The sequence below is a fragment of the Oncorhynchus mykiss genome, unplaced genomic scaffold (assembly GCF_057628025.1).
Source record: "Oncorhynchus mykiss isolate SJ-2025 unplaced genomic scaffold, ASM5762802v1 scaffold103, whole genome shotgun sequence".
Lineage (NCBI taxonomy): Eukaryota > Metazoa > Chordata > Actinopteri > Salmoniformes > Salmonidae > Oncorhynchus > Oncorhynchus mykiss.
In genome coordinates this window covers 1,349,707-1,377,372 of record NW_028322102.1, presented here as the reverse complement: position 1 = coordinate 1,377,372, position 27,666 = coordinate 1,349,707, and the positions used below count along the sequence as shown (strand labels likewise).

The window sequence follows — 27,666 nt, the reverse complement described above, 5'->3', positions numbered from 1 at the left end:
AGAAGTAGCCAGACAGTAGAGTGTTGCAGTAGTCTAATATAGAAGTAGCCAGACAGTAGAGCGTTGCAGTAGTCTAATATAGAAGTAGCCAGACAGTAGAGGGTTGCAGTAGTCTAATATAGAAGTAGCCAGACAGTAGAGTGTTGCAGTAGTCTAATATAGAAGTAGCCAGACAGTAGAGTGTTGCAGTAGTCTAATATAGAAGTAGCCAGACAGTAGAGTGTTGCAGTAGTCTAATATAGAAGTAGCCAGACAGTAGAGTGTTGCAGTAGTCTAATATAGAAGTAGCCAGGCAGTAGAGTGTTGCAGTAGTCTAATATAGAAGTAGCCAGACAGTAGAGTGTTGCAGTAGTCTAATATAGAAGTAGCCAGACAGTAGAGCGTTGCAGTAGTCTAATATAGAAGTAGCCAGACAGTAGAGGGTTGCAGTAGTCTAATATAGAAGTAGCCAGACAGTAGAGCATTGCAGTAGTCTAATATAGAAGTAGCCAGACAGTAGAGCATTGCAGTAGTCTAATATAGAAGTAGCCAGACAGTAGAGTGTTGCAGTAGTCTAATATAGAAGTAGCCAGACAGTAGAGCGTTGCAGTAGTCTAATATAGAAGTAGCCAGACAGTAGAGCATTGCAGTAGTCTAATATAGAAGTAGCCAGACAGTAGAGCGTTGCAGTAGTCTAATATAGAAGTAGCCAGACAGTAGAGCATAGCAGTAGTCTAATATAGAAGTAGCCAGACAGTAGAGCATAGCAGTAGTCTAATATAGAAGTAGCCAGACAGAGCATTGCAGTAGTCTAATATAGAAGTAGCCAGACAGTAGAGTGTTGCAGTAGTCTAATATAGAATTAGCCAGACAGTAGAGCATAGCAGTAGTCTAATATAGAAGTAGCCAGACAGTAGAGCATAGCAGTAGTCTAATATAGAAGTAGCCAGACAGTACAGTGTTGCAGTAGTCTAATATAGAAGTAGCCAGACAGTAGAGCATAGCAGTAGTCTAATATAGAAGTAGCCAGGCAGTAGAGTGTTGCAGTAGTCTAATATAGAAGTAGCCAGACAGTAGAGTGTTGCAGTAGTCTAATATAGAAGTAGCCAGACAGTAGAGTGTTGCAGTAGTCTAATATAGAAGTAGCCAGACAGTAGAGCATTGCAGTAGTCTAATATAGAAGTAGCCAGACAGTAGAGTCTTGCAGTAGTCTAATATAGAAGTAGCCAGACAGTAGAGCGTTGCGGTAGTCTAATATAGAAGTAGCCAGACAGTAGAGCGTTGCAGTCGTCTCATCGAGAAGTGACAAAAACACGTTCGTTTTTCTGCATCCCATTTTTTGGGACAAAAAAGTTTCAGATTTGTTATGATGCTGCTCTTGAAATATTCTTCACAGGTTATATAGCGTTATAAAGGCTTCATAAGCACTACATAAAGGATTCACAAATGATCTATAAGCATCTCATACTGTATAAATCGTGTATAAACATACATAGTGTGTTATGTCACAATTGGCAATTCACTGGGAATGGTTATGTCACCCTTTATACACTGGGGTGCTTATAAAGCCTGTATGTACTTTGTATAAAGCCTTTATAAGTTGTACTTTGTTTAAAGTGGGAACCAGTTGTTCACCCTCCTATAGTACTTATTGTCAATAAACCATGTTGGACTGGTCACTAGTACAGGACAGTTAACCATGTTGGACTGGTCACTAGTACATCACTAGTACAGGACAGTTAACCATGTTGGACTGGTCACTAGTACAGGACAGTTAACCATGTTGGACTGGTCACTAGTACAGGACAGTTAACCATGTTGGACTGGTCACTGGTACAGGACAGTTAACCATGTTGGACTGGTCACTGGTACAGGACAGTTAACCATGTTGTACTGGTCACTAGTACAGGACAGTTAACCATGTTGGACTGGTCACTAGTACAGGACAGTTAACCATGTTGGACTGGTCACTGGTACAGGACAGTTAACCATGTTGGACCACTAGTACAGGACAGTTAACCATGTTGGACTGGTCACTAGTACAGGACAGTTAACCATGTTGGACCACTAGTACAGGACAGTTAACCATGTTGGACAACTAGTACAGGACAGTTAACCATGTTGGACCACTAGTACAGGACAGTTAACCATGTTGGACCACTAGTACAGGACAGTTAACCATGTTGGACTGGTCACTAGTACAGGACAGTTAACCATGTTGGACTGGTCACTAGTACAGGACAGTTAACCATGTTGGACCACTAGTACAGGACAGTTAACCATGTTGGACTGGTCACTAGTACAGGACAGTTAACCATGTTGGACTGGTCACTAGTACAGGACAGTTAACCATGTTGGACTGGTCACTAGTACAGGACAGTTAACCATGTTGGACCACTAGTACAGGACAGTTAACCATGTTGGACCACTAGTACAGGACAGTTAACCATGTTGGACCACTAGTACAGGACAGTTAACCATGTTGGACTGGTCACTAGTACAGGACAGTTAACCATGTTGGACCACTAGTACAGGACAGTTAACCATGTTGGACAACTAGTACAGGACAGTTAACCATGTTGGACCACTAGTACAGGACAGTTAACCATGTTGGACCACTAGTACAGGACAGTTAACCATGTTGGACCACTAGTACAGGACAGTTAACCATGTTGGACTGGTCACTAGTACAGGACAGTTAACCATGTTGGACTGGTCACTAGTACAGGACAGTTAACCATGTTGGACCACTAGTACAGGACAGTTAACCATGTTGGACTGGTCACTAGTACAGGACAGTTAACCATGTTGGACTGGTCACTAGTACAGGACAGTTAACCATGTTGGACTGGTCACTAGTACAGGACAGTTAACCATGTTGGACCACTAGTACAGGACAGTTAACCATGTTGGACCACTAGTACAGGACAGTTAACCATGTTGGACTGGTCACTAGTACAGGACAGTTAACCATGTTGGACCACTAGTACAGGACAGTTAACCATGTTGGACTGGTCACTAGTACAGGACAGTTAACCATGTTGGACTGGTCACTGGTACAGGACAGTTAACCATGTTGGACCACTAGTACAGGACAGTTAACCATGTTGGACCACTAGTACAGGACAGTTAACCATGTTGGACCACTAGTACAGACAGTTAACCATGTTGGACCACTAGTACAGGACAGTTAACCATGTTGGACTGGTCACTAGTACAGGACAGTTAACCATGTTGGACTGGTCACTAGTACAGGACAGTTAACCATGTTGGATTGGTCACTAGTACAGGACAGTTAACCATGTTGGACCACTAGTACAGGACAGTTAACCATGTTAGACTGGTCACTAGTACAGGATAGTTAACCATGTTGGACCACTAGTACAGGACAGTTAACCATGTTGAACCACTAGTACAGGACAGTTAACCATGTTGGATCACTAGTACAGGACATTTAACCACGTTGGACTGGTCACCAGTACAGGACAGTTAACCATGTTGGACTGGTCACTAGTACAGGACAGTTAACCATGTTGGACCACTAGTACAGGACAGTTAACCATGTTGGACTGGTCACTAGTACAGGACAGTTAACCATGTTGGACTGGTCACTAGTACAGGACAGTTAACCATGTTGGACCACTAGTACAGGATAGTTAACCATGTTGGACAACTAGTACAGGACAGTTAACCATGTTGGACCACTAGTACAGGACAGTTAACCATGTTGGACCACTAGTACAGGACAGTTAACCATGTTGGACTGGTCACTTGTGCAGGACAGTTAACCATGTTACTTGTCACTAGTACAGGACAGTTAACCACGTTCGACTGGTCACCAGTACAGGACAGTTAACCATGTTGGACAACTAGTACAGGACAGTTAACCATGTTGGACCACTAGTACAGGACAGTTAACCATGTTGGACCACAAGTACAGGACAGTTAACCATGTTGGACCACTAGTACAGGACAGTTAACCATGTTGGACTGGTCACTGGTACAGGACAGTTAACCATGTTGGACCACTAGTACAGGACAGTTAACCATGTTGGACTGGTTACTAGTACAAGACAGTTAACCATGTTGGACTGGTCACTGGTACAGGACAGTTAACCATGTTGGACCACTAGTACAGGACAGTTAACCATGTTGGACCACTAGTACAGGACAGTTAACCATGTTGGACCACTAGTACAGACAGTTAACCATGTTGGACCACTAGTACAGGACAGTTAACCATGTTGGACTGGTCACTAGTACAGGACAGTTAACCATGTTGGACTGGTCACTAGTACAGGACAGTTAACCATGTTGGACTGGTCACTAGTACAGGACAGTTAACCATGTTGGACCACTAGTACAGGACAGTTAACCATGTTAGACTGGTCACTAGTACAGGATAGTTAACCATGTTGGACCACTAGTACAGGACAGTTAACCATGTTGAGCCACTAGTACAGGACAGTTAACCATGTTGGATCACTAGTACAGGACAGTTAACCACGTTGGACTGGTCACCAGTACAGGACAGTTAACCATGTTGGACTGGTCACTAGTACAGGACAGTTAACCATGTTGGACCACTAGTACAGGACAGTTAACCATGTTGGACTGGTCACTAGTACAGGACAGTTAACCATGTTGGACTGGTCACTAGTACAGGACAGTTAACCATGTTGGACCACTAGTACAGGATAGTTAACCATGTTGGACAACTAGTACAGGACAGTTAGCCATGTTGGACCACTAGTACAGGACAGTTAACCATGTTGGACCACTAGTACAGGACAGTTAACCATGTTGGACCACTAGTACAGGACAGTTAACCATGTTGGACTGGTCACTTGTGCAGGACAGTTAACCATGTTGGACTGGTCACTAGTACAGGACAGTTAACCACGTTGGACTGGTCACCAGTACAGGACAGTTAACCATGTTGGACTGGTCACTAGTACAGGACAGTTAACCATGTTGGACCACTAGTACAGGACAGTTAACCATGTTGGACAACTAGTACAGGACAGTTAACCATGTTGGACCACTAGTACAGGACAGTTAACCATGTTGGACCACTAGTACAGGACAGTTAACCATGTTGGACCACTAGTACAGGACAGTTAACCATGTTGGACTGGTCACTTGTGCAGGACAGTTAACCATGTTGGACTGGTCACTAGTACAGGACAGTTAACCACGTTGGACTGGTCACCAGTACAGGACAGGTAACCATGTTGGACTGGTCACTAGTACAGGACAGTTAACCATGTTGGACCACTAGTACAGGACAGTTAACCATGTTGGACAACTAGTACAGGACAGTTAACCATGTTGGACCACTAGTACAGGACAGTTAACCATGTTGGACCACTAGTACAGGACAGTTAACCATGTTGGACCACTAGTACAGGACAGTTAACCATGTTGGACTGGTCACTTGTGCAGGACAGTTAACCATGTTGGACTGGTCACTAGTACAGGACAGTGGTTGGCATCAGTGTATGTAAATGCATGTGTGTTTCTGTGTGTTTCAGGTACCAGGACATGAGGAGACAGATCGGCTTTGAGATCAGAGACATGTGGTATAATCTAGGTATGAATCATCTATTTCATGTTCTTCATATGTATTCAACTAACGTATGTGACCGACCGGCTCCATCCGGTGTTTTTTAAAAGTAGAGACTCAGAGATAGAAAATGGTATATCATAACACTACTGTTGAGGAACAATAGGAAAGTAATTCTGCTTTGGAAGATGATAAACTTGTAACCCCACTTTTGAGAAAATGGCCCTTGAATGTTTTGGTACACCTACTGGAGAGCCCTTCTTTCACATGTGAGGCCATGTGCTAAACAGAGTGAGTACCGGCAGTTTAGTAAACAACCAAATATTTCAAGACTAAAGGCTGGTTTATACTACGTATATCAACATGTCTGTAGACAGTTGTGGCAGTCGACATCGTGAACATTAAACTTGTCTTTATCGTTATGAAAAAGTATAAACACAAAAACGACAGGCTGCATGACATCAGCCCGGTGGTCCAAAACAGCATAACAGGTGTATTTCAATACCAATAACCCATCTGTTTAAAACTTTACTTATTAAATGTCAATCTAACAAACCAGGCAACTAAAAACAACTTTCTAAACCATTTCCTGTTTGGTATCTAGCGTGCTATCTAGCTAGCTAACGTTAAGTTAGCTGGCTATCTAATATTACGTTAGCTGGCTAGCCAGTTGAAACAATGACTGTATCATATAGCTTTTTTACCGTGGATAAAAGTAGAGCCTCAGAGCTACAAAATAGTATATCATGCTGAATGGGTGTAGACAAAGAGGAAAAAATGGGAAAGTCATTTTCCTTTAAAAGTTGATGAACTTGTAAACTCACTTTTAGAAAAAATGGCCTTTGAATGTTTTGGTATCTAGTGAAGAGCTCCTCTTTGTCTACACCCATTCAGCATCGTTCACACCCTCTTAAGCTTTAGCCCCACCCATCTCGTTTCGATCTCGGAGAGCACACTCAACGGGTGTTGTACACACGTCATGTAACGTTAGCTAACAAGCTGGTCGGATCTTGGGTTACCAGGTTGTTAGTGAAAACAGGAAGGACTAAGGATAGAGAATAGAGGGTCGGATCATGGGTTACCAGGTTGTTAGTGAAAACAGGAAGGACTAAGAATAGAGGGTCAGATCATGGGTTAACAGGTTGTTAGTGAAAACAGGAAGGACTAAGGATAGAGAATAGAGGGTCGGATCATGGGTTACCAGGTTGTTAGTGAAAACAGGAAGGACTAAGAATAGAGAATAGAGGGTCGGATCATGGGTTACCAGGTTGTTAGTGAAAACAGGAAGGACTAAGGATAGAGAATACAGGGTCGGATCATGTGTTACCAGGTTGTTAGTGAAAACAGGAAGGACTAAGAATAGAGAATACAGGGTCGGATCATGTGTTACCAGGTTGTTAGTGAAAACAGGAAGGACTAAGAATAGAGAATAGAGGGTCGGATCATGGGTTACCAGGTTGTTTGTGAAAACAGGAAGGACTAAGGATAGAGAATAGATGGTCGGATCCTGGGTTAATTGGCCTCATGTTGTTGTTGTGGAAGCAGAACTACAGCAGAGACATCACAAAGGAGTCAGATAATGACAAGGTGTTAGTTTGAATAGACCTGTTCTGTTCCTTCAAATAGGTAATCAGTCTCTGCTTTTCTATTTCTCTCATGCTCTCTCTTTCTTAATTACAACTCTTACCGTGATGTCGTATTGGTTCCCACACCAGTGTTTTCATAATTCAAGTAATTCTGGTTTTGGACCTGAGGCTTTTCTCAGGAAAATCACCTCTCATCTTCTGAATGTCAATCAAAACGCTGATGAACACTGAAAAGAAACTGGAGGGACGACAGATACATGTTTATGCCCCTGGGGGGGGCCCCTCCTGTGGTTTACACCAACATACTGTACCATCTCACCAGATACATGTTCATGCCCTGGGGGGGCCCTCTAGTAGTTTCCTCTAGTGGTTTACACCAACATACTGTACCATCTCACCAGATACATGTTTATGTCCCTGGGGGGGGCCCTCTAGTAGTTTCCTCTAGTGGTTTACACCAACATACTGTACCATCTCACCAGATACATGTTTATGTCCCTGGGGGGCCCCTCTAGTAGTTTCCTCTAGTGGTTTACACCAACATACTGTACCATCTCACCAGATACATGTTCATGTCCCTGGGGGGCCCCTCTAGTAGTTTACACCAACATACTGTACCATCTCACCAGATACATGTTCATGTCCCCGGGGGGCCCCTCTAGTAGTTTCCTCTAGTAGTTTACACCAACATACTGTACCATCTCACCAGATACATGTTCATGCCCTGGGGGGCCCTCTAGTAGTTTACACCAACATACTGTACCATCTCACCAGATACATGTTCATGTCCCTGGGGGGGCCCTCTAGTAGTTTACACCAACATACTGTACCATCTCACCAGATACATGTTCATGTCCCTGGGGGGCCCCTCTAGTAGTTTACACCAACATACTGTACCATCTCACCAGATACATGTTCATGTCCCTGGGGGGGCCCTCTAGTAGTTTACACCAACATACTGTACCATCTCACCAGATACATGTTCATGTCCCTGGGGGGCCCTCTAGTAGTTTCCTCTAGTAGTTTACACCAACATACTGTACCATCTCACCAGATACATGTTCATGTCCCTGGGGGGCCCTCTAGTAGTTTCCTCTAGTAGTTTACACCAACATACTGTACCATCTCACCAGATACATGTTCATGTCCCTGGGGGGGCCCTCTAGTAGTTTCCTCTAGTAGTTTACACCAACATACTGTACCATCTCACCAGATACATGTTCATGCCCTGGGGGGGCCCTCTAGTAGTTTCCTCTAGTAGTTTACACCAACATACTGTACCATCTCACCAGATACATGTTCATGTCCCTGGGGGGGGGCCCTCTAGTAGTTCCTCCAGTGGTTTACACCAACATACTGTACCATCTCACCAGATACATGTTCATGTCCCTGGGGGGCCCCTCTAGTAGTTTCCTCTAGTAGTTTACACCAACATACTGTACCATCTCACCAGATACATGTTCATGTCCCTGGGGGGGGGCCCTCTAGTAGTTTCCTCTAGTGGTTTACACCAACATACTGTACCATCTCACCAGATACATGTTCATGTCCCTGGGGGGGGGCCCTCTAGTAGTTTCCTCTAGTGGTTTACACCAAGACAACTTAACATACTGTACCATCTCACCAGATACATGTTCATGTCCCTGGGGGGCCCTCTAGTAGTTTACACCAACATACTGTACCATTTCACCAGATACATGTTCATGTCCCTGGGGGGGGGCCCTCTAGTAGTTTCCTCTAGTGGTTTACACCAACATACTGTACCATCTCACCAGATACATGTTCATGTCCCTGGGGGGAGGCCCTCTAGTAGTTTCCTCTAGTGGTTTACACCAAGACAACTTAACATACTGTACCATCTCACCAGATACATGTTCATGTCCTGGGGGGCCCCTCTAGTAGTTTACACCAACATACTGTACCATCTCACCAGATACATGTTCATGTCCCTGGGGGGGGCCCTCTAGTGGTTTACACCAACATACTGTACCATCTCACCAGATACATGTTCATGCCCTGGGGGGGCTCCTCTAGTAGTTTCCTCCAGTGGTTTACACCAACATACTGTACCATCTCACCAGATACATGTTTATGTCCCTGGGGGGGCCCCTCTAGTAGTTTCCTCTAGTGGTTTACACCAACATACTGTACCATCTCACCAGATACATGTTCATTTCCTGGGGGGGCCCCTCTAGTAGTTTCCTCTAGTGGTTTACACCAACATACTGTACCATCTCACCAGATACATGTTCATTTCCTGGGGGGGCCCCTCTAGTAGTTTCCTCTAGTGGTTTACACCAACATACTGTACCATCTCACCAGATACATGTTCATGCCCTGGGGGGGCCCTCTAGTAGTTTCCTCTAGTGGTTTACACCAACATACTGTACCATCTCACCAGATACATGTTTATGTCCCTGGGGGGGGCCCTCTAGTAGTTTCCTCTAGTGGTTTACACCAACATACTGTACCATCTCACCAGATACATGTTTATGTCCCTGGGGGGCCCCTCTAGTAGTTTCCTCTAGTGGTTTACACCAACATACTGTACCATCTCACCAGATACATGTTCATGTCCCTGGGGGGCCCCTCTAGTAGTTTACACCAACATACTGTACCATCTCACCAGATACATGTTCATGTCCCCGGGGGGCCCCTCTAGTAGTTTCCTCTAGTAGTTTACACCAACATACTGTACCATCTCACCAGATACATGTTCATGCCCTGGGGGGCCCTCTAGTAGTTTACACCAACATACTGTACCATCTCACCAGATACATGTTCATGTCCCTGGGGGGGCCCTCTAGTAGTTTACACCAACATACTGTACCATCTCACCAGATACATGTCCCTGGGGGGCCCCTCTAGTAGTTTACACCAACATACTGTACCATCTCACCAGATACATGTTCATGTCCCTGGGGGGGCCCTCTAGTAGTTTACACCAACATACTGTACCATCTCACCAGATACATGTTCATGTCCCTGGGGGGCCCTCTAGTAGTTTCCTCTAGTAGTTTACACCAACATACTGTACCATCTCACCAGATACATGTTCATGTCCCTGGGGGGCCCTCTAGTAGTTTCCTCTAGTAGTTTACACCAACATACTGTACCATCTCACCAGATACATGTTCATGTCCCTGGGGGGGCCCTCTAGTAGTTTCCTCTAGTAGTTTACACCAACATACTGTACCATCTCACCAGATACATGTTCATGCCCTGGGGGGGCCCTCTAGTAGTTTCCTCTAGTAGTTTACACCAACATACTGTACCATCTCACCAGATACATGTTCATGTCCCTGGGGGGGGGCCCTCTAGTAGTTCCTCCAGTGGTTTACACCAACATACTGTACCATCTCACCAGATACATGTTCATGTCCCTGGGGGGCCCCTCTAGTAGTTTCCTCTAGTAGTTTACACCAACATACTGTACCATCTCACCAGATACATGTTCATGTCCCTGGGGGGGGGGCCCTCTAGTAGTTTCCTCTAGTGGTTTACACCAACATACTGTACCATCTCACCAGATACATGTTCATGTCCCTGGGGGGGGGCCCTCTAGTAGTTTCCTCTAGTGGTTTACACCAAGACAACTTAACATACTGTACCATCTCACCAGATACATGTTCATGTCCCTGGGGGGCCCTCTAGTAGTTTACACCAACATACTGTACCATTTCACCAGATACATGTTCATGTCCCTGGGGGGGGGCCCTCTAGTAGTTTCCTCTAGTGGTTTACACCAACATACTGTACCATCTCACCAGATACATGTTCATGTCCCTGGGGGGAGGCCCTCTAGTAGTTTCCTCTAGTGGTTTACACCAAGACAACTTAACATACTGTACCATCTCACCAGATACATGTTCATGTCCTGGGGGGCCCCTCTAGTAGTTTACACCAACATACTGTACCATCTCACCAGATACATGTTCATGTCCCTGGGGGGGGCCCTCTAGTGGTTTACACCAACATACTGTACCATCTCACCAGATACATGTTCATGCCCTGGGGGGGCTCCTCTAGTAGTTTCCTCCAGTGGTTTACACCAAGACAATTTAACATACTGTACCATCTCACCAGATACATGTTCATGTCCCTGGGGGGGCCCCTCTAGTAGTTTCCTCTAGTGGTTTACACCAACATACTGTACCATCTCACCAGATACATGTTCATTTCCTGGGGGGGCCCCTCTAGTAGTTTCCTCTAGTGGTTTACACCAACATACTGTACCATCTCACCAGATACATGTTCATGCCCTGGGGGGGCCCCTCTAGTAGTTTCCTCTAGTGGTTTACACCAACATACTGTACCATCTCACCAGATACATGTTCATGTCCCTGGGGGCCCCTCTAGTAGTTTACACCAACATACTGTACCATCTCACCAGATACATGTTCATGCCCTGGGGGGCCCCTCTAGTAGTTTACACCAACATACTGTACCATCTCACCAGATACATGTTCATGTCCCTGGGGGGGCCCCTCTAGTAGTTTCCTCTAGTGGTTTACACCAACATACTGTACCATCTCACCAGATACATGTTTATGTCCCTGGGGGGCCCTCTAGTAGTTCACACCAACATACTGTACCATCTCACCAGATACATGTTTATGTCCCTGGGGGGCCCCTCTAGTAGTTTCCTCCTGTGGTTTACACCAAGACAACTTAACATACTGTACCGTCTCACCAGATACATGTTTATGTCCCTGGGGGGGGCCCTGTAGTAGTTTCATCCTGTGGTTTACACCAACCTACTGTACCATCTCACCAGATACATGTTCATGCCCTGGGGGGGCCCTCTAGTAGTTTACACCAACATACTGTACCATCTCACCAGATACATGTTCATGTCCCTGGGGGCCCCTCTAGTAGTTTACACCAACATACTGTACCATCTCACCAGATACATGTTCATGTCCCTGGGGGGGCCCCTCTAGTAGTTTCCTCTAGTGGTTTACACCAACATACTGTACCATCTCACCAGATACATGTTCATGTCCCTGGGGGGCCCTCTAGTAGTTTACACCAACATACTGTACCATCTCACCAGATACATGTTCATGTCCCTGGGGGGCCCTCTAGTAGTTTACACCAACATACTGTACCATCTCACCAGATACATGTTCATGTCCCTGGGGGGGCCCCTCTAGTAGTTTCCTCTAGTGGTTTACACCAACATACTGTACCATCTCACCAGATACATGTTCATGTCCCTGGGGGGGGCCCTCTAGTAGTTTACACCAACATACTGTACCATCTCACCAGATACATGTTCATGTCCCTGGGGGGCCCTCTAGTAGTTTACACCAACATACTGTACCATCTCACCAGATACATGTTCATGTCCCTGGGGGGGCCCCTCTAGTAGTTTCCTCTAGTGGTTTACACCAACATACTGTACCATCTCACCAGATACATGTTCATGTCCCTGGGGGCCCCTCTAGTAGTTTACACCAACATACTGTACCATCTCACCAGATACATGTTCATGTCCCTGGGGGCCCCTCTAGTAGTTTACACCAACATACTGTACCATCTCACCAGATACATGTTCATGTCCCTGGGGGGGCCCCTCTAGTAGTTTCCTCTAGTGGTTTACACCAACATACTGTACCATCTCACCAGATACATGTTCATGTCCCTGGGGGGGCCCCTCTAGTAGTTTACACCAACATACTGTACCATCTCACCAGATACATGTTCATGTCCCTGGGGGGGCCCTCTAGTAGTTTCCTCCTGTGGTTTACACCAAGACAATTTAACATACTGTACCGTCTCACCAGGAATCGTTTATTAATGCTATTAGTTGATTTATTTCCTTATTTCCTCATTCATGTATTTCTGTATTATCTATGTATCTCACCAGGAACTGATCGTCATTTAGTTGAATGTCTTTAATTATTTAATCATCCGTGTATCAATGTGTCCCCAGGTCTTACGGAGATCAATCTGTTATCAATATGAGTTATATTCATGTTATTATTTATTCATCCACATAGTGTTATATTACTCACAGGTTCCACACAGGATCAATAAGCATCTTACTCACCAATAATTAATCAATGAGCATATTACTCACCAATAATTAATCAATAAGCATATTACGCACCAATAATTAATCAATAAGCATCTTACTCACCAATAATTAATCAATAAGCACATTACTCACCAATAATTAATCAATAAGCATATTACGCACCAATAATTAATCAATAAGCACATTACTCACCAATAATTAATCAATAAGCACATTACTCACCAATAATTAATCAATAAGCACATTACTCACCAATAATTAATAAGCAGATTACGCACCAATAATTAATCAATAAGCATATTACGCACCAATAATTAATCAATAAGCACATTACTCACCAATAATTAATCAATAAGCACATTACTCACCAATAATTAATCAATAAGCACATTACGCACCAATAATTAATCAATAAGCATCTTACTCGCCAATAATTAATCAATAAGCACATTACTCACCAATAATTAATCAATAAGCATATTACGCACCAATAATTAATCAATAAGCATCTTACTCGCCAATAATTAATCAATAAGCATCTTACTCGCCAATAATTAATCAATAAGCATATTTCTCCCCAATAATTAATCAATAAGCACATTACTCACCAATAATTAATCAATAAGCACATTACTCACCAATAATTAATCAATAAGCACATTACTCACCAATAATTAATCAATAAGCACATTACTCACCAATAATTAATCAATAAGCATATTTCTCCCCAATAATTAATCAATAAGCACATTACTCACCAATAATTAATCAATAAGCACATTACTCACCAATAATTAATCAATAAGCACATTACTCACCAATAATTAATCAATAAGCACATTACTCACCAATAATTAATCAATAAGCATATTACGCACCAATAATTAATCAATAAGCATCTTACTCGCCAATAATTAATCAAAAGCATATTACTCGCCAATAATTAATCAATAAGCACATTACTCATCAATAATGAATCAATAAGCATATTACTCACCAATAATTAATCAATAAGCATCTTACTCACCAATAATTAATCAATAAGCATATTAATAGTTATTAGTCCCTTTTATTTATGTATCTCTTCAGTCATCTATCATAATAATAAAATAACAGACTCTTTTTATCCAGTAGTGCGTTCCGTATATTTTGGTAACGGGGGGAACCCAGCAGGAAGTGAACCCAGCAGGAAGTGAACCCCGCGGTCCTGGCGTTGTAAGTGCCTCCGTGCTCAACCAGCTTGAGTTACAGAGGACCACACTTTATCTATGGCCTGGTCCCCTTTAAATGTACTGTCATCCATTGACCGTTTGTTCATTATTCCCTCATCCATGTATTCATCCACAGGTTATATATCATGATATAATATATGTCATTTGGCAGACTCTTTTCATCCACAGGTTATATATCATTATATAATATATGGCATTTAGCAGACTCTTTTATCCAAAGTGCATAATTATTTTGTTAAATGTAAAGGTGGTCCTGGGAATTCAACCCATTATCATGGCCTTGTAAGCCTCGTGCTCTACCATTTGTGGTTAACTTTATTTAACTCGGCACGTCAGTTAAGAACAAATTATTATTTTCAATGACGGCCTAGGAACAGTTGGATTAACTGCCTGTTCAGGGGCAGAACGACAGATTTGTACCTTGTCAGCTCGGGGATTCGATCCAGCATCCTTTTGGTTACTGGCCCAACGCTCTAACCCCTTGCCGCCTCTGCAGGGGCTCAGATATTTGATGAATTTTTATCTCTCCCCAGGTCCACACAAGATCAAGTTCATCCCAGAGATGGTGGGTCCCATCCTAGAGATGACTCTGGTCCCAGAGATAGAGCTGAGGAAAGCTACCATCCCCATCTTCTTCGACATGATGCAGTGTGAATTCCACTTCACATGCAGCTTCCAACGGGTCTGTACCAGTCAGTCAGTCTGTCCATCAATCAGCCGGTCAATCAGCCAGTCAGTCATTCGGTCAATCAGCCTGTCAATCAATCGTCAGTCAATCAGCCGGTCAATCAGTCAGTCAGTATATTAATCAATCAATCAATCAGTCAGTCAGTCAGTATATTAATCAATCAGTCAGTCAGTATATTAATCAATCAGTCAATCAGTCAGTCAGTCAGTATATTAATCAATCAGTCAGTCAGTATATTAATCAATCATTCACTCTTTGCCTTACTGATATCCCATTGGTCACATGTGGACCAATCAAACCCCCCCTCTTTTCCTTACTGATATCTCATTGGTCACATGTGGTGTTCCACCAATCAAAAGTCTAAGTCTCTTGTCTGCTACAGAATAGTATATCCAGAGGTTAGACTTCAGAAACATGTGTTTGTCCATGTATCTCGTAGGTGACTGTTTGTTTCGTTGGTATTACGTTCCCAGTCTAACCCAGTCTCCTGCAGAATTCTCTGTACTGAATCTGATGTCACTTCCTTTACCATCCATGCCATGTTGAAGTCGGCCTGGCCTGTGGCTGTCTCCCAGATCCTCCCAGTCAGTCTCCCAGATCCTCCCAGTCAGTCTCCCAGATCCTCTCAGTCAGTCTCCCAGATCCTCCCAGTCTGTCTCCCAGATCCTCCCAGTCAGTCTCCCAGATCCTCCCAGTCAGTCTCCCAGATCCTCCCTGTCAGTCTCCCAGATCCTCCCAGTCAGTCTCCCAGATCCTCCCAGTCAGTCTCCCAGATCCTCCCAGTCAGTCTCCCAGATCCTCCCAGTCAGTCTCCCAGATCCTCCCAGTCTGTCTCCCAGATCCTCCCAGTCAGTCTCCCAGATCCTCCCAGTCAGTCTCCCAGATCCTCCCTGTCAGTCTCCCAGATCCTCCCAGTCAGTCTCCCAGATCCTCCCAGTCAGTCTCCCAGATCCTCCCAGTCAGTCTCCCAGATCCTCCCAGTCTGTCTCCCAGATCCTCCCAGTCAGTCTCCCAGATCCTCCCAGTCAGTCTCCCAGATCCTCCCAGTCTATCTCCCAGATCCTCCCAGTCTGTCTCCCAGATCCTCCCAGTCAGTCTCCCAGATCCTCCCAGTCAGTCTCCCAGATCCTCCCAGTCTGTCTCCCAGATCCTCCCAGTCAGTCTCCCAGATCCTCCCAGTCAGTCTCCCAGATCCTCCCAGTCAGTCTCCCAGATCCTCCCAGTCAGTCTCCCAGATCCTCCCAGTCAGTCTCCCAGATCCTCCCAGTCAGTCTCCCAGATCCTCCCAGTCAGTCTCCCAGATCCTCCCAGTCAGTCTCCCAGATCCTCCCAGTCAGTCTCCCAGATCCTCCCAGTCAGTCTCCCAGATCCTCCCAGTCAGTCTCCCAGATCCTCCCAGTCAGTCTCCCAGATTCTCCCAGTCAGTCTCCCAGATCCTCCCAGTCAGTCTCCCAGATCCTCCCAGTCAGTCTCCCAGATCCTCCCAGTCTGTCTCCCAGATCCTCCCAGTCTGTCTCCCAGATCCTCCCAGTCTGTATCCCAGATCCTCCCAGTCAGTCTCCCAGATCCTCCCAGTCTGTCTCCCAGATCCTCCCAGTCTGTCTCCCAGATCCTCCCAGTCAGTCTCCCAGATCCTCCCAGTCAGTCTCCCAGATCCTCCCTGTCAGTCTCCCAGATCCTCCCTGTCAGTCTCCCAGAATAGGGTAGTAGTGCACTACTTTAGACCAGGGTCTATAGGGGAGTAGTGCACTACTTTAGACCAGGGCCTATAGTGTAGTAGTGCACTACTTTAGACCAGGTTCTATAGGGGAGTAGTGCACTACTTTAGACCAGGGTCTATAGGGTAGTAGTGCACTACTTTAGACCAGGGTCTATAGGGTAGTAGTGCACTACTTTAGATCAGGGTTTATAGGGTAGTAGTGCACTACTTTAGACCAGGGCCTATAGGGTAGTAGTGCACTACTTTAGACCAGGGTCTATAGGGTAGTAGTGCACTACTTTAGACCAGGGCCTATAGGGTAGTAGTGCACTACTTTAGACCAGGGTCTATAGGGTAGTAGTGCACTACTTTAGACCAGGGCCTATAGGGTAGTAGTGCACTACTTTAGACCAGGGGTCTATAGGGTAGTAGTGCACTACTTTAGACCAGGGCCTATAGGGTAGTAGTGCACTACTTTAGACCAGGGTCTATAGGGTAGTAGTGCACTACTTTAGACCAGGGTCTATAGGGTAGTAGGGCACTACTTTAGACCAGACCTATAGGGTAGTAGTGCACTACTTTAGACCAGGGGTCTATAGGGTAGTAGTGCACTACTTTAGACCAGGGCCTATAGGGTAGTAGTGCACTACTTTAGACCAGGGTCTATAGGGTAGTGGTGCACTACTTTAGACCAGGGCCTATAGGGTAGTAGGGCACTACTTTAGACCAGACCTATAGGGTAGTAGTGCACTACTTTAGACCAGGGTTTATAGGGTAGTAGTGCACTACTTTAGACCAGGGTCTATAGGGTAGTAGTGCACTACTTTAGACCAGGGTCTATAGGGTAGTAGTGCACTACTTTAGACCAGGGTCTATAGGGTAGTAGTGCACTACTTTAGACCAGGCTCTATAGGGTAGTAGTGCACTACTTTAGACCAGGGTCTATAGGGTAGTAGTGCACTACTTTAGACCAGGCCCTATAGGGTAGTAGTGCACTACTTTAGACCAGGGTCTATAGGGTAGTAGTGCACTACTTTTGACCAGGGCCTATAGGGTAGTAGTGCACTACTTTTGACCAGGGCCTATAGGGTAGTAGTGCACTACTTTAGACCAGGGTCTATAGGGTAGTAGTGCACTACTTTAGACCAGGACCTCCATGGTAGTAGTGCACTACTTTAGACCAGGGTCTATAGGGTAGTAGTGCACTACTTTAGACCAGGCTCTATAGGGTAGTAGTGCACTACTTTAGACCAGGGTCTATAGGGTAGTAGTGCACTACTTTAGACCAGGCCCTATAGGGTAGTAGTGCACTACTTTAGACCAGGGTCTATAGGGTAGTAGTGCACTACTTTTGACCAGGGCCTATAGGGTAGTAGTGCACTACTTTTGACCAGGGCCTATAGGGTAGTAGTGCACTACTTTAGACCAGGGTCTATAGGGTAGTAGTGCACTACTTTAGACCAGGACCTCCATGGTAGTAGTGCACTACTTTAGACCAGGCCTATAGGGTAGTAGTGCACTACTTTAGACCAGGCTCTATAGGGTAGTAGTGCACTATAAAGGGAATAGGGCGCCAGCTGGGACAGTCAGTCTGTTAGAGTTGGGAGTGAAGGGGAGCCCTGGTAATTCAGTTAGTGTCAGTCAGGACTCGACTCTTTGGGAACGACTACATCCTCTTATATCCCCTCTACACTCAAATAGGATCAATTTCCCTTTATGCATCCCAAATGGCAACCTATTCCCTATATAGCGCACTACTTTAGACCAGGACCTCCATGGTAGTAGTGCACTACTTCTGACCAGGCCCTATATGGAATAGTGCACTACTTTAGACCAGGACCTCCATGGTAGTAGTGCACTACTTCTGACCAGGCCCTATATGGAATAGTGCACTACTTTAGACCAGGACCTCCATGGTAGTAGTGCACTACTTCTGACCAGGCTCTATATGGAATAGTGCACTACTTCTGACCAGGCCCTATATGGAATAGTGCACTACTTCTGACCAGGCCCTATATGGAATAGTGCACTACTTCTGACCAGGCCCTATATGGAATAGTGCACTACTTCTGACCAGGCTCTATATGGAATAGTGCACTACTTCTGACCAGGCCCTATATGGAATAGTGCACTACTTCTGACCAGGCTCTATATGGAATAGTGCACTACTTCTGACCAGGCTCTATATGGAATAGTGCACTACTTCTGACCAGGCCCTATATGGAATAGTGCACTACTTCTGACCAGGCCCTATATGGAATAGTGCACTACTTCTGACCAGGCCCATAATGGTAGTAGTGCACTACTTCTGACCAGGCCCTATATGGAATAGTGCACTACTTCTGACCAGGCTCTATATGGAATAGTGCACTACTTCTGACCAGGCCCTATATGGAATAGTGCACTACTTTAGACCAGGCCCATAATGGAATAGTGCACTACTTCTGACCAGGCCCTATATGGAATAGTGCACTACTTCTGACCAGGCTCTATATGGAATAGTGCACTACTTCTGACCAGGCCCATAATGGAATAGTGCACTACTTCTGACCAGGCTCTATATGGAATAGTGCACTACTTTAGACCAGGCCCATAATGGAATAGTGCACTACTTCTGACCAGGCCCTATATGGAATAGTGCACTACTTCTGACCAGGCTCTATATGGAATAGTGCACTACTTTAGACCAGGCCCATAATGGAATAGTGCACTACTTCTGACCAGGCTCTATATGGAATAGTGCACTACTTCTGACCAGGCCCTATATGGAATAGTGCACTACTTCTGACCAGGCCCTATATGGAATAGTGCACTACTTCTGACCAGGCTCTATATGGAATAGTGCACTACTTCTGACCAGGCCCTATATGGAATAGTGCACTACTTCTGACCAGGCTCTATATGGAATAGTGCACTACTTCTGACCAGGCTCTATATGGAATAGTGCACTACTTCTGACCAGGCCCTATATGGAATAGTGCACTACTTCTGACCAGGCTCTATATGGAATAGTGCACTACTTCTGACCAGGCCCTATATGGAATAGTGCACTACTTCTGACCAGGCTCTATATGGAATAGTGCACTACTTCTGACCAGGCCCTATATGGAATAGTGGACTACTTCTGACCAGGCTCTATATGGAATAGTGCACTACTTCTGACCAGGCCCTATATGGAATAGTGCACTACTTCTGACCAGGCCCTATATGGAATAGTGCACTACTTCTGACCAGGCTCTATATGGAATAGTGCACTACTTCTGACCAGGCTCTATATGGAATAGTGCACTACTTCTGACCAGGCCCTATATGGAATAGTGCACTACTTCTGACCAGGCTCTATATGGAATAGTGCACTACTTCTGACCAGGCCCTATATGGAATAGTGCACTACTTCTGACCAGGCTCTATATGGAATAGTGCACTACTTCTGACCAGGCTCTATATGGAATAGTGCACTACTTCTGACCAGGCCCTATATGGAATAGTGCACTACTTCTGACCAGGCCCTATATGGAATAGTGCACTACTTCTGACCAGGCTCTATATGGAATAGTGCACTACTTCTGACCAGGCTCTATATGGAATAGTGCACTACTTCTGACCAGGCTCTATATGGAATAGTGCACTACTTCTGACCAGGCCCTATATGGAATAGTGCACTACTTTAGACCAGGCCCATAATGGAATAGTGCACTACTTCTGACCAGGCTCTATATGGAATAGTGCACTACTTCTGACCAGGCCCTATATGGAATAGTGCACTACTTCTGACCAGGCTCTATATGGAATAGTGCACTACTTCTGACCAGGCTCTATATGGAATAGTGCACTACTTCTGACCAGGCTCTATATGGAATAGTGCACTACTTCTGACCAGGCTCTATATGGAATAGTGCACTACTTCTGACCAGGCTCTATATGGAATAGTGCACTACTTCTGACCAGGCTCTATATGGAATAGTGGACTACTTCTGACCAGGCCCTATATGGAATAGTGCACTACTTCTGACCAGGACCTCCATGGTAGTAGTGCACTACTTCTGACCAGGCTCTATATGGAATAGTGCACTACTTCTGACCAGGCCCTATATGGAATAGTGCACTACTTCTGACCAGGCTCTATATGGAATAGTGCACTACTTCTGACCAGGCCCTATATGGAATAGTGCACTACTTCTGACCAGGCCCTATATGGAATAGTGCACTACTTCTGACCAGGCTCTATATGGAATAGTGCACTACTTCTGACCAGGCTCTATATGGAATAGTGCACTACTTCTGACCAGGCTCTATATGGAATAGTGCACTACTTCTGACCAGGCCCTATATGGAATAGTGCACTACTTCTGACCAGGCTCTATATGGAATAGTGCACTACTTCTGACCAGGCTCTATATGGAATAGTGCACTACTTCTGACCAGGCCCTATATGGAATAGTGGACTACTTCTGACCAGGCCCTATATGGAATAGTGCACTACTTCTGACCAGGCTCTATATGGAATAGTGCACTACTTCTGACCAGGCCCTATATGGAATAGTGCACTACTTCTGACCAGGCTCTATATGGAATAGTGCACTACTTCTGACCAGGCCCTATATGGAATAGTGCACTACTTCTGACCAGGCCCTATATGGAATAGTGCACTACTTCTGACCAGGCCCTATATGGAATAGTGCACTACTTCTGACCAGGCCCTATATGGAATAGTGCACTACTTCTGACCAAGACCTGTAGTGCACTATATAGGGAATAGGGAGCCATTTGAGACATATACAAATAGCTTTCTAGTCTGCAGTGTAAAACTTAGCAGAGAGAGAGTTGCCTCTCTTCCTCCAGAGCGATCCTTCTCTCTTCCTCCAGAGCGATCCGTCTCTCTTCCTCCAGAGCGATCCGTCTCTCTTCCTCCAGAGCGATCCGTCTCTCTTCCTCCAGAGCGAGCCGTCTCTCTTCCTCCAGAGCGAGCTGTCTCTCTTCCTCCAGAGCGATCCGTCTCTCTTCCTCCAGAGCGATCCGTCTCTCTTCCTCCAGAGCGATCCGTCTCTTCCTCCAGAGCGATCCGTCTCTCTTCCTCCAGAGCGATCCGTCTCTCTTCCTCCAGAGCGAGCCGTCTCTCTTCCTCCAGAGCGAGCTGTCTCTCTTCCTCCAGAGCGATCCGGCTCTCTTCCTCCAGAGCGAGCCGGCTCTCTTCCTCCAGAGCGAGCCGTCTCTCTTCCTCCAGTGCCAGCCGTCTTTCTTCCTCCAGAGCGAGTCGTCTCTCTTCCTCCAGAGCGAGTCGTCTCTCTTCCTCCAGAGCGATCCGTCTCTCTTCCTCCAGAGCAAGCCGTCTTTCTTCCTCCAGAGCGAGTCGTCTCTCTTCCTCCAGAGCGACCCGTCTCTCTTCCTCCAGAGCGACCCGACTCTCTTCCTCCAGAGCGACCCGTCTCTCTTCCTCCAGAGCGACCCGTCTCTTCCTCAAGAGCGATCTGTCCTCCAGAGTGATCCGTCCTCAAGAGCGATCCGTCTCTCTTCCTCCAGAGCGATCCGTCCTCAAGATCGATCCGTCTCTCTTCCTCCAGAGCGATCCGTCCTCGAGCGATCCGTCTCTCTTCCTCCAGAGCGATCCGTCCTCAAGAACGATCCGTCTCTCTTCCTCCAGAGCGAGCCATCTCTCTTCCTCCAGAGCGAGCCGTATCTCTTCCTCCAGAGCGAGCCGTATCTCTTCCTCCAGAGCGAGGCGTCTCTCTTCCTCCAGAGCGAGCCGTCTCTCTTCCTCCAGAGCGATGTGTCTCTCCTGACTGACACAACAACAGCAGCACATCAAGCAGGCAGTTCACGTAGGAGCAAACGTCCCACTATAAGTGGATGTGCCGGCTCACCTTCCTTCTGTCGTCTTTCTGGGAAGAAGGGAGTAAAAGAGAGAGAGAGAGAGAGAGAGAGAGAGAGAGAAATAGAGAGAATATTAGAGGATGTGTCTTCCTGTCATGGTCTTACTCCTCATGCTCCCTGCTCAGCCATAGCCAATCACAGGCAGATAAAGAGAAGTTACTGAGAGTCATCAGACTGATAATGAAGTGATTTAATATGAGCTCACAGTCCACCAGGCTGAAAGAGAGGTGATTAAACCAAGAGGAGAGGTCCTCTCAACCAAGAGAGAGAGAGAAGAGACAGGGGGGTGGAGAGACAGAGTGGGAAAGAGAGTGGGGGGAGAGAGAGAGAAGAGAGGGGGAAAAGAGAGAGAAGAGAGGGGGAGGAGAGACAGAGTGGGAAATAGAGGGTATAGAGTGGGGGGAGGAGAGAGAGAGAAGAGAGGGGGAGGAGAGAGGGTATAGAGTGGGGGGAGGAGAGAGGGAGAAGAGAGGGGGAGGAGAGAGGGTATAGAGTGGGGGGAGGAGAGAGAGAAGAGAGGGGGAGGAGAGAGAGAGAAGAGAGGGGGGAGAGAGACAGAGTGTGAAAGAGAGGGTATAGAGTGGGGGAAGAAGAGAGAGAAGAGAGGGGGAGGAGAGAGAGAGAAGAGATTGGGGGAGAGAGAGGGTATAGAGTGGGCGGAGGAGAGATAGAAAATAGAGGGGGAGGAGAGGAGAGAGAGGGTATAGAGTGGGGAGAGGAGAGAGAGAAGAGAGGGGGAGTAGAGAGAGGGTATAGAGTGGGGGGAGGAGAGAGAGGGAGGAGAGAGAGGGTATAGAGTGGGGGAAGGAGAGAGAGAAGAGAGGGGGAGTAGAGAGAGGGTATAGAGTGGGGGGAGGAGAGATAGAAAAGAGAGGGGGAGGAGAGGAGAGAGAGGGTGGGAAAGAGAGGGTATAGAGTGGGGAGAGGAGAGAGAGAAGAGAGGGGGAGTAGAGAGAGGGTATAGAGTGGGGGGAGGAGAGAGAGGGTATAGAGTGGGGGAAGGAGAGAGGGGGAGGAGAGGAGAGAGAGGGTATAGAGTGGGGGAAGGAGAGAGGGGGAGGAGAGGAGAGAGAGGGTATAGAGTGGGGGAAGGAGAGAGAGAGAAGAGAGGGGGAGGAGAGAGAGGGTATAGAGTGGGGGAAGAAGAGAGAGAGAAGAGAGGGGGAGGAGAGAGAGGGTATAGAGTGGGGGAAGAAGAGAGAGAGAAGAGAGGGGGAGGAGAGAGAGGGTATAGAGTGGGGGAAGAAGAGAGAGAGAGAAGAGAGGGGGAGGAGAGAGAGAGAAGAGAGGGGGAGGAGAGAGAGAAGAGAGGGGGAGGAGAGAGAGGGTATAGAGTGGGGAAAGAAGAGAGAGAGAAGAGAGGGGGAGGAGAGAGAGGGTATAGAGTGGGGGAAGAAGAGAGAGAGAGAAGAGAGGGGGAGGAGAGAGAGAGAAGAGAGGGGGAGGAGAGAGAGAAGAGAGGGGGAGGAGAGAGAGGGTATAGAGTGGGGGAAGAAGAGGGGGAGGAGAGAGAGAGAAGAGAGGGGAGGAGAGAGAGAAGAGAGGGGGAGGAGAGAGAGGGTATAGAGTGGGGGAAGAAGAGAGGGGGAGGAGAGAGAGAGAAGAGAGGGGGAGGGAGACAGGATAGAGACTAATGAATAGAAAATGAGCTGTGCTGAATATGAATGGCTGCTTTCTAATTGCAGTTTGAGAATGAGATCATCACCAAACTGGATCACGAGGTGGAGGGGGGCAGAGGAGACGAGCAGTACAAAGTCCTCTTCCACAAGATGTGAGTGATGCTGTCTGTCTGTCTGTCTGTCTGTCTGTCTGTCTGTCTGTCTGTCCGTCTGCCTGTCTCTGTCTGTCTGTCTGTCTGTCGAGTGATGCTGTCTGTCTGCCTGCCTGCCTGCCTGCCTGCCTGCCTGCCTGCCTGTCTGTCTGTCTGTCTGTCTGTCTGTCTGTCTGTCTGTCTGTCTGTCTGTCTGTCTGTCTGTCCTCACTCCTCGTCTCTCTCAGTTTAATTTAAGGTCTTTATTGGCATAGGAAACATGTGTTTACATTGCCAAAGAGAGTGAAATCGATCATTAACAAAAGGGAAATGAACAGGGGAAACATTAGGTTAATATTACACTCACAAAGGTTTTAAAAGAATATAGACATTTCAAATGTTTTATTATTGGCTAATTACGGTGTTGTAACAATGTGCAAGTAGTTGAAAGGTTAATATAAATAAACATATATATATATATATATATATAATGTTTGACTTGTTTTCAAATTCTTTGTGAATCTGTGTAATCTGAGGGAGATATGTCTCTCTAATATGGTCATACATTGGGCAGGAGGTTAGGAAGTGCAGCTCAGTTTCCACCTCATTTTGTGGGCAGTGAGCACATAGCTTGTCTTCTCTTGAGAGTCATGTCTGCCTACGGCGGCCTTTCTCAATAGCAAGGCTATGCTCACTGAGTCTGTACATAGTCAAAGCTTTCCTTAAGTTTGGGTCAGTCACAGTGGTCAGGTATTCTGCCGCTGTGTACTCTCTGTTTAGGGCCAAATAGCATTCTAGTTTGCTCTGTTTTTTTGTTCATTCTTTACAATGTGTCAAGTAAATATGTTTTTGTAATTGTCTCCCCTCTCTCCTTCTCCCCCTCACCTCTCTCCCACCTCCCTCCCCCTCCCCTCTCTCTCCCCTCTCTCCCCCTCACCACTCTCCCCTCTCTCCCTCTCCCCCTCACCACTCTCCCCTTCCCCCCTCCTCTCTCTCCCCTTCCCCTCTCTCCCCTTCCCCCCTCCTCTCTCTCCCCTTCCCCTCTCCCCGCCCCTCACCTCTCCCCCCTCTCTCCCCCTCACCTCTCTCCCCTCTCTCCCCCTCACCTCTCTCCCACTCCCCCCTCTCTCCCTCCCCTCTCTCTCCCTCCCCTTACCTCTCTCTCTCCCCTCTCTCTCCCTCCCTCCCCCTCTCTCTTCCTCCCTCCTTCCCCCTCTCTCTTCCTCCCCTCATCTGCCTCCCCCTCTCTCTCTCCCCTCACCTCTCTCCCATCTCTCGCTCTCACCTCTCTCCCACTCCCCCCTCTCTCCCTCCCCTCACCTCTCTCCTCTCCCTCCCCTCTCTATATCCCCTCACCTCTCTCCGCCCTCGCTCTCACCTCTCTCCCTCCTCTCTCCCCTTTCTCCCCCTTCTCTCTCCCTCCCCTCTCTCTCTCCCCTCTCTCCCCCTCCTCTCTCCCTCCCCTCCCTCTCTCTCCTCTCTCCCCCTCCTCTCTCCTCTCTCCCCTCTCTCCCTCCCCAGTCTGTTGGAACACTGCAGGAAACACAAGTACCTGTCTAAGAGTGGGGAGAGCTTTGTGAACCTGGTGGTTCGTCTGTTGGAGAGGCTCCTGGACTACAGGACCATCATGCACGATGAGAACAAGGAGAACCGGATGAGCTGCACCGTCAACGTGCTGGTAGGAGAGACACACACTGTTCTATGTCCTGATCCGTTGTGGACAGATGTCTGGCTGCGTCCTGCTGCGATGCCTAGTAGGAGAGACACACACTGTTCTATGTTCTGATCCGTTGTGGACAGATGTCTGGCTGCGTCCTGCTGCGATGCCTAGTAGGAGAGACACACTGTTCTATGTCCTGATCCGTTGTGGACAGATGTCTGGCTGCGTCCTGCTGCGATGCCTAGTAGGAGAGACACACACTGTTCTATGTCCTGATCCGTTGTGGACAGATGTCTGGCTGCGTCCTGCTGCGATGCCTAGTAGGAGAGACACACACTGTTCTATGTCCTGATCCGTTGTGGACAGATGTCTGGCTGCGTCCTGCTGCGATGCCTAGTAGGAGAGACACACACGGTTCTATGTCCTGATCCGTTGTGGACAGATGTCTGGCTGAGTCCTGCTGCGATGCCTAGTAGGAGAGACACACACTGTTCTATGTCCTGATCCGTTGTGGACAGATGTCTGGCTGCGTCCTGCTGCGATGCCTAGTAGGAGAGACACACACTGTTCTATGTCCTGATCCGTTGTGGACAGATGTCTGGCTGCGTCCTGCTGCGATGCCTAGTAGGAGAGACACACTGTTCTATGTCCTGATCCGTTGTGGACAGATGTCTGGCTGCGTCCTGCTGCGATGCCTAGTAGGAGAGACACACACTGTTCTATGTCCTGATCCGTTGTGGACAGATGTCTGGCTGCGTCCTGCTGCGATGCCTAGTAGGAGACACACTGTTCTATGTTCTGATCCGTTGTGGACAGATGTCTGGCTGCGTCCTGCTGCGATGCCTAGTAGGAGAGACACACTGTTCTATGTTCTGATCCGTTGTGGACAGATGTCTGGCTGCGTCCTGCTGCGATGCCTAGTAGGAGAGACACACACTGTTCTATGTCCTGATCCGTTGTGGACAGATGTCTGGCTGCGTCCTGCTGCGATGCCTAGTAGGAGAGACACACTGTTCTATGTTCTGATCCGTTGTGGACAGATGTCTGGCTGCGTCCTGCTGCGATGCCTAGTAGGAGAGACACACACTGTTCTATGTCCTGATCCGTTGTGGACAGATGTCTGGCTGCGATGCCTAGTAGGAGAGACACACACTGTTCTATGTCCTGATCCGTTGTGGACAGATGTCTGGCTGCGTCCTGCTGCGATGCCTAGTAGGAGACACACACTGTTCTATGTCCTGATCCGTTGTGGACAGATGTCTGGCTGCGTCCTGCTGCGATGCCTAGTAGGAGACACACACTGTTCTATGTCCTGATCCGTTGTGGACAGATGTCTGGCTGAGTCCTGCTGCGATGCCTAGTAGGAGAGACACACACTGTTCTATGTCCTGATCCGTTGTGGACAGATGTCTGGCTGCGTCCTGCTGCGATGCCTAGTAGGAGAGACACACACTGTTCTATGTCCTGATCCATTGTGGACAGATGTCTGGCTGCGTCCTGCTGCGATGCCTAGTAGGAGAGACACACACTGTTCTATGTCCTGATCCATTGTGGACAGATGTCTGGCTGCGTCCTGCTGCGATGCCTAGTAG

At 46.9% G+C, this 27,666-nt stretch overlaps 1 protein-coding gene across 4 annotated transcripts in view; it reads left to right on the top strand.

Annotated features, from left to right (window-relative positions):
• The window catches only part of LOC110513667 (dedicator of cytokinesis protein 1), a 636,864-nt gene that overhangs the window by 452,824 nt on the left and 156,374 nt on the right, over window positions 1-27,666 (top strand). For all 4 annotated transcript variants that reach the window (XM_090228873.1, XM_090228870.1, XM_090228871.1 and 1 more), the window contains exons 32-35: window positions 5,514-5,572; window positions 14,940-15,088; window positions 24,350-24,435; window positions 25,936-26,092. In XM_090228873.1, coding sequence (XP_090084999.1) covers window positions 5,514-5,572; window positions 14,940-15,088; window positions 24,350-24,435; window positions 25,936-26,092 — 451 coding nt within the window. The remainder of the gene's footprint in view (window positions 1-5,513; window positions 5,573-14,939; window positions 15,089-24,349; window positions 24,436-25,935; window positions 26,093-27,666) is intronic.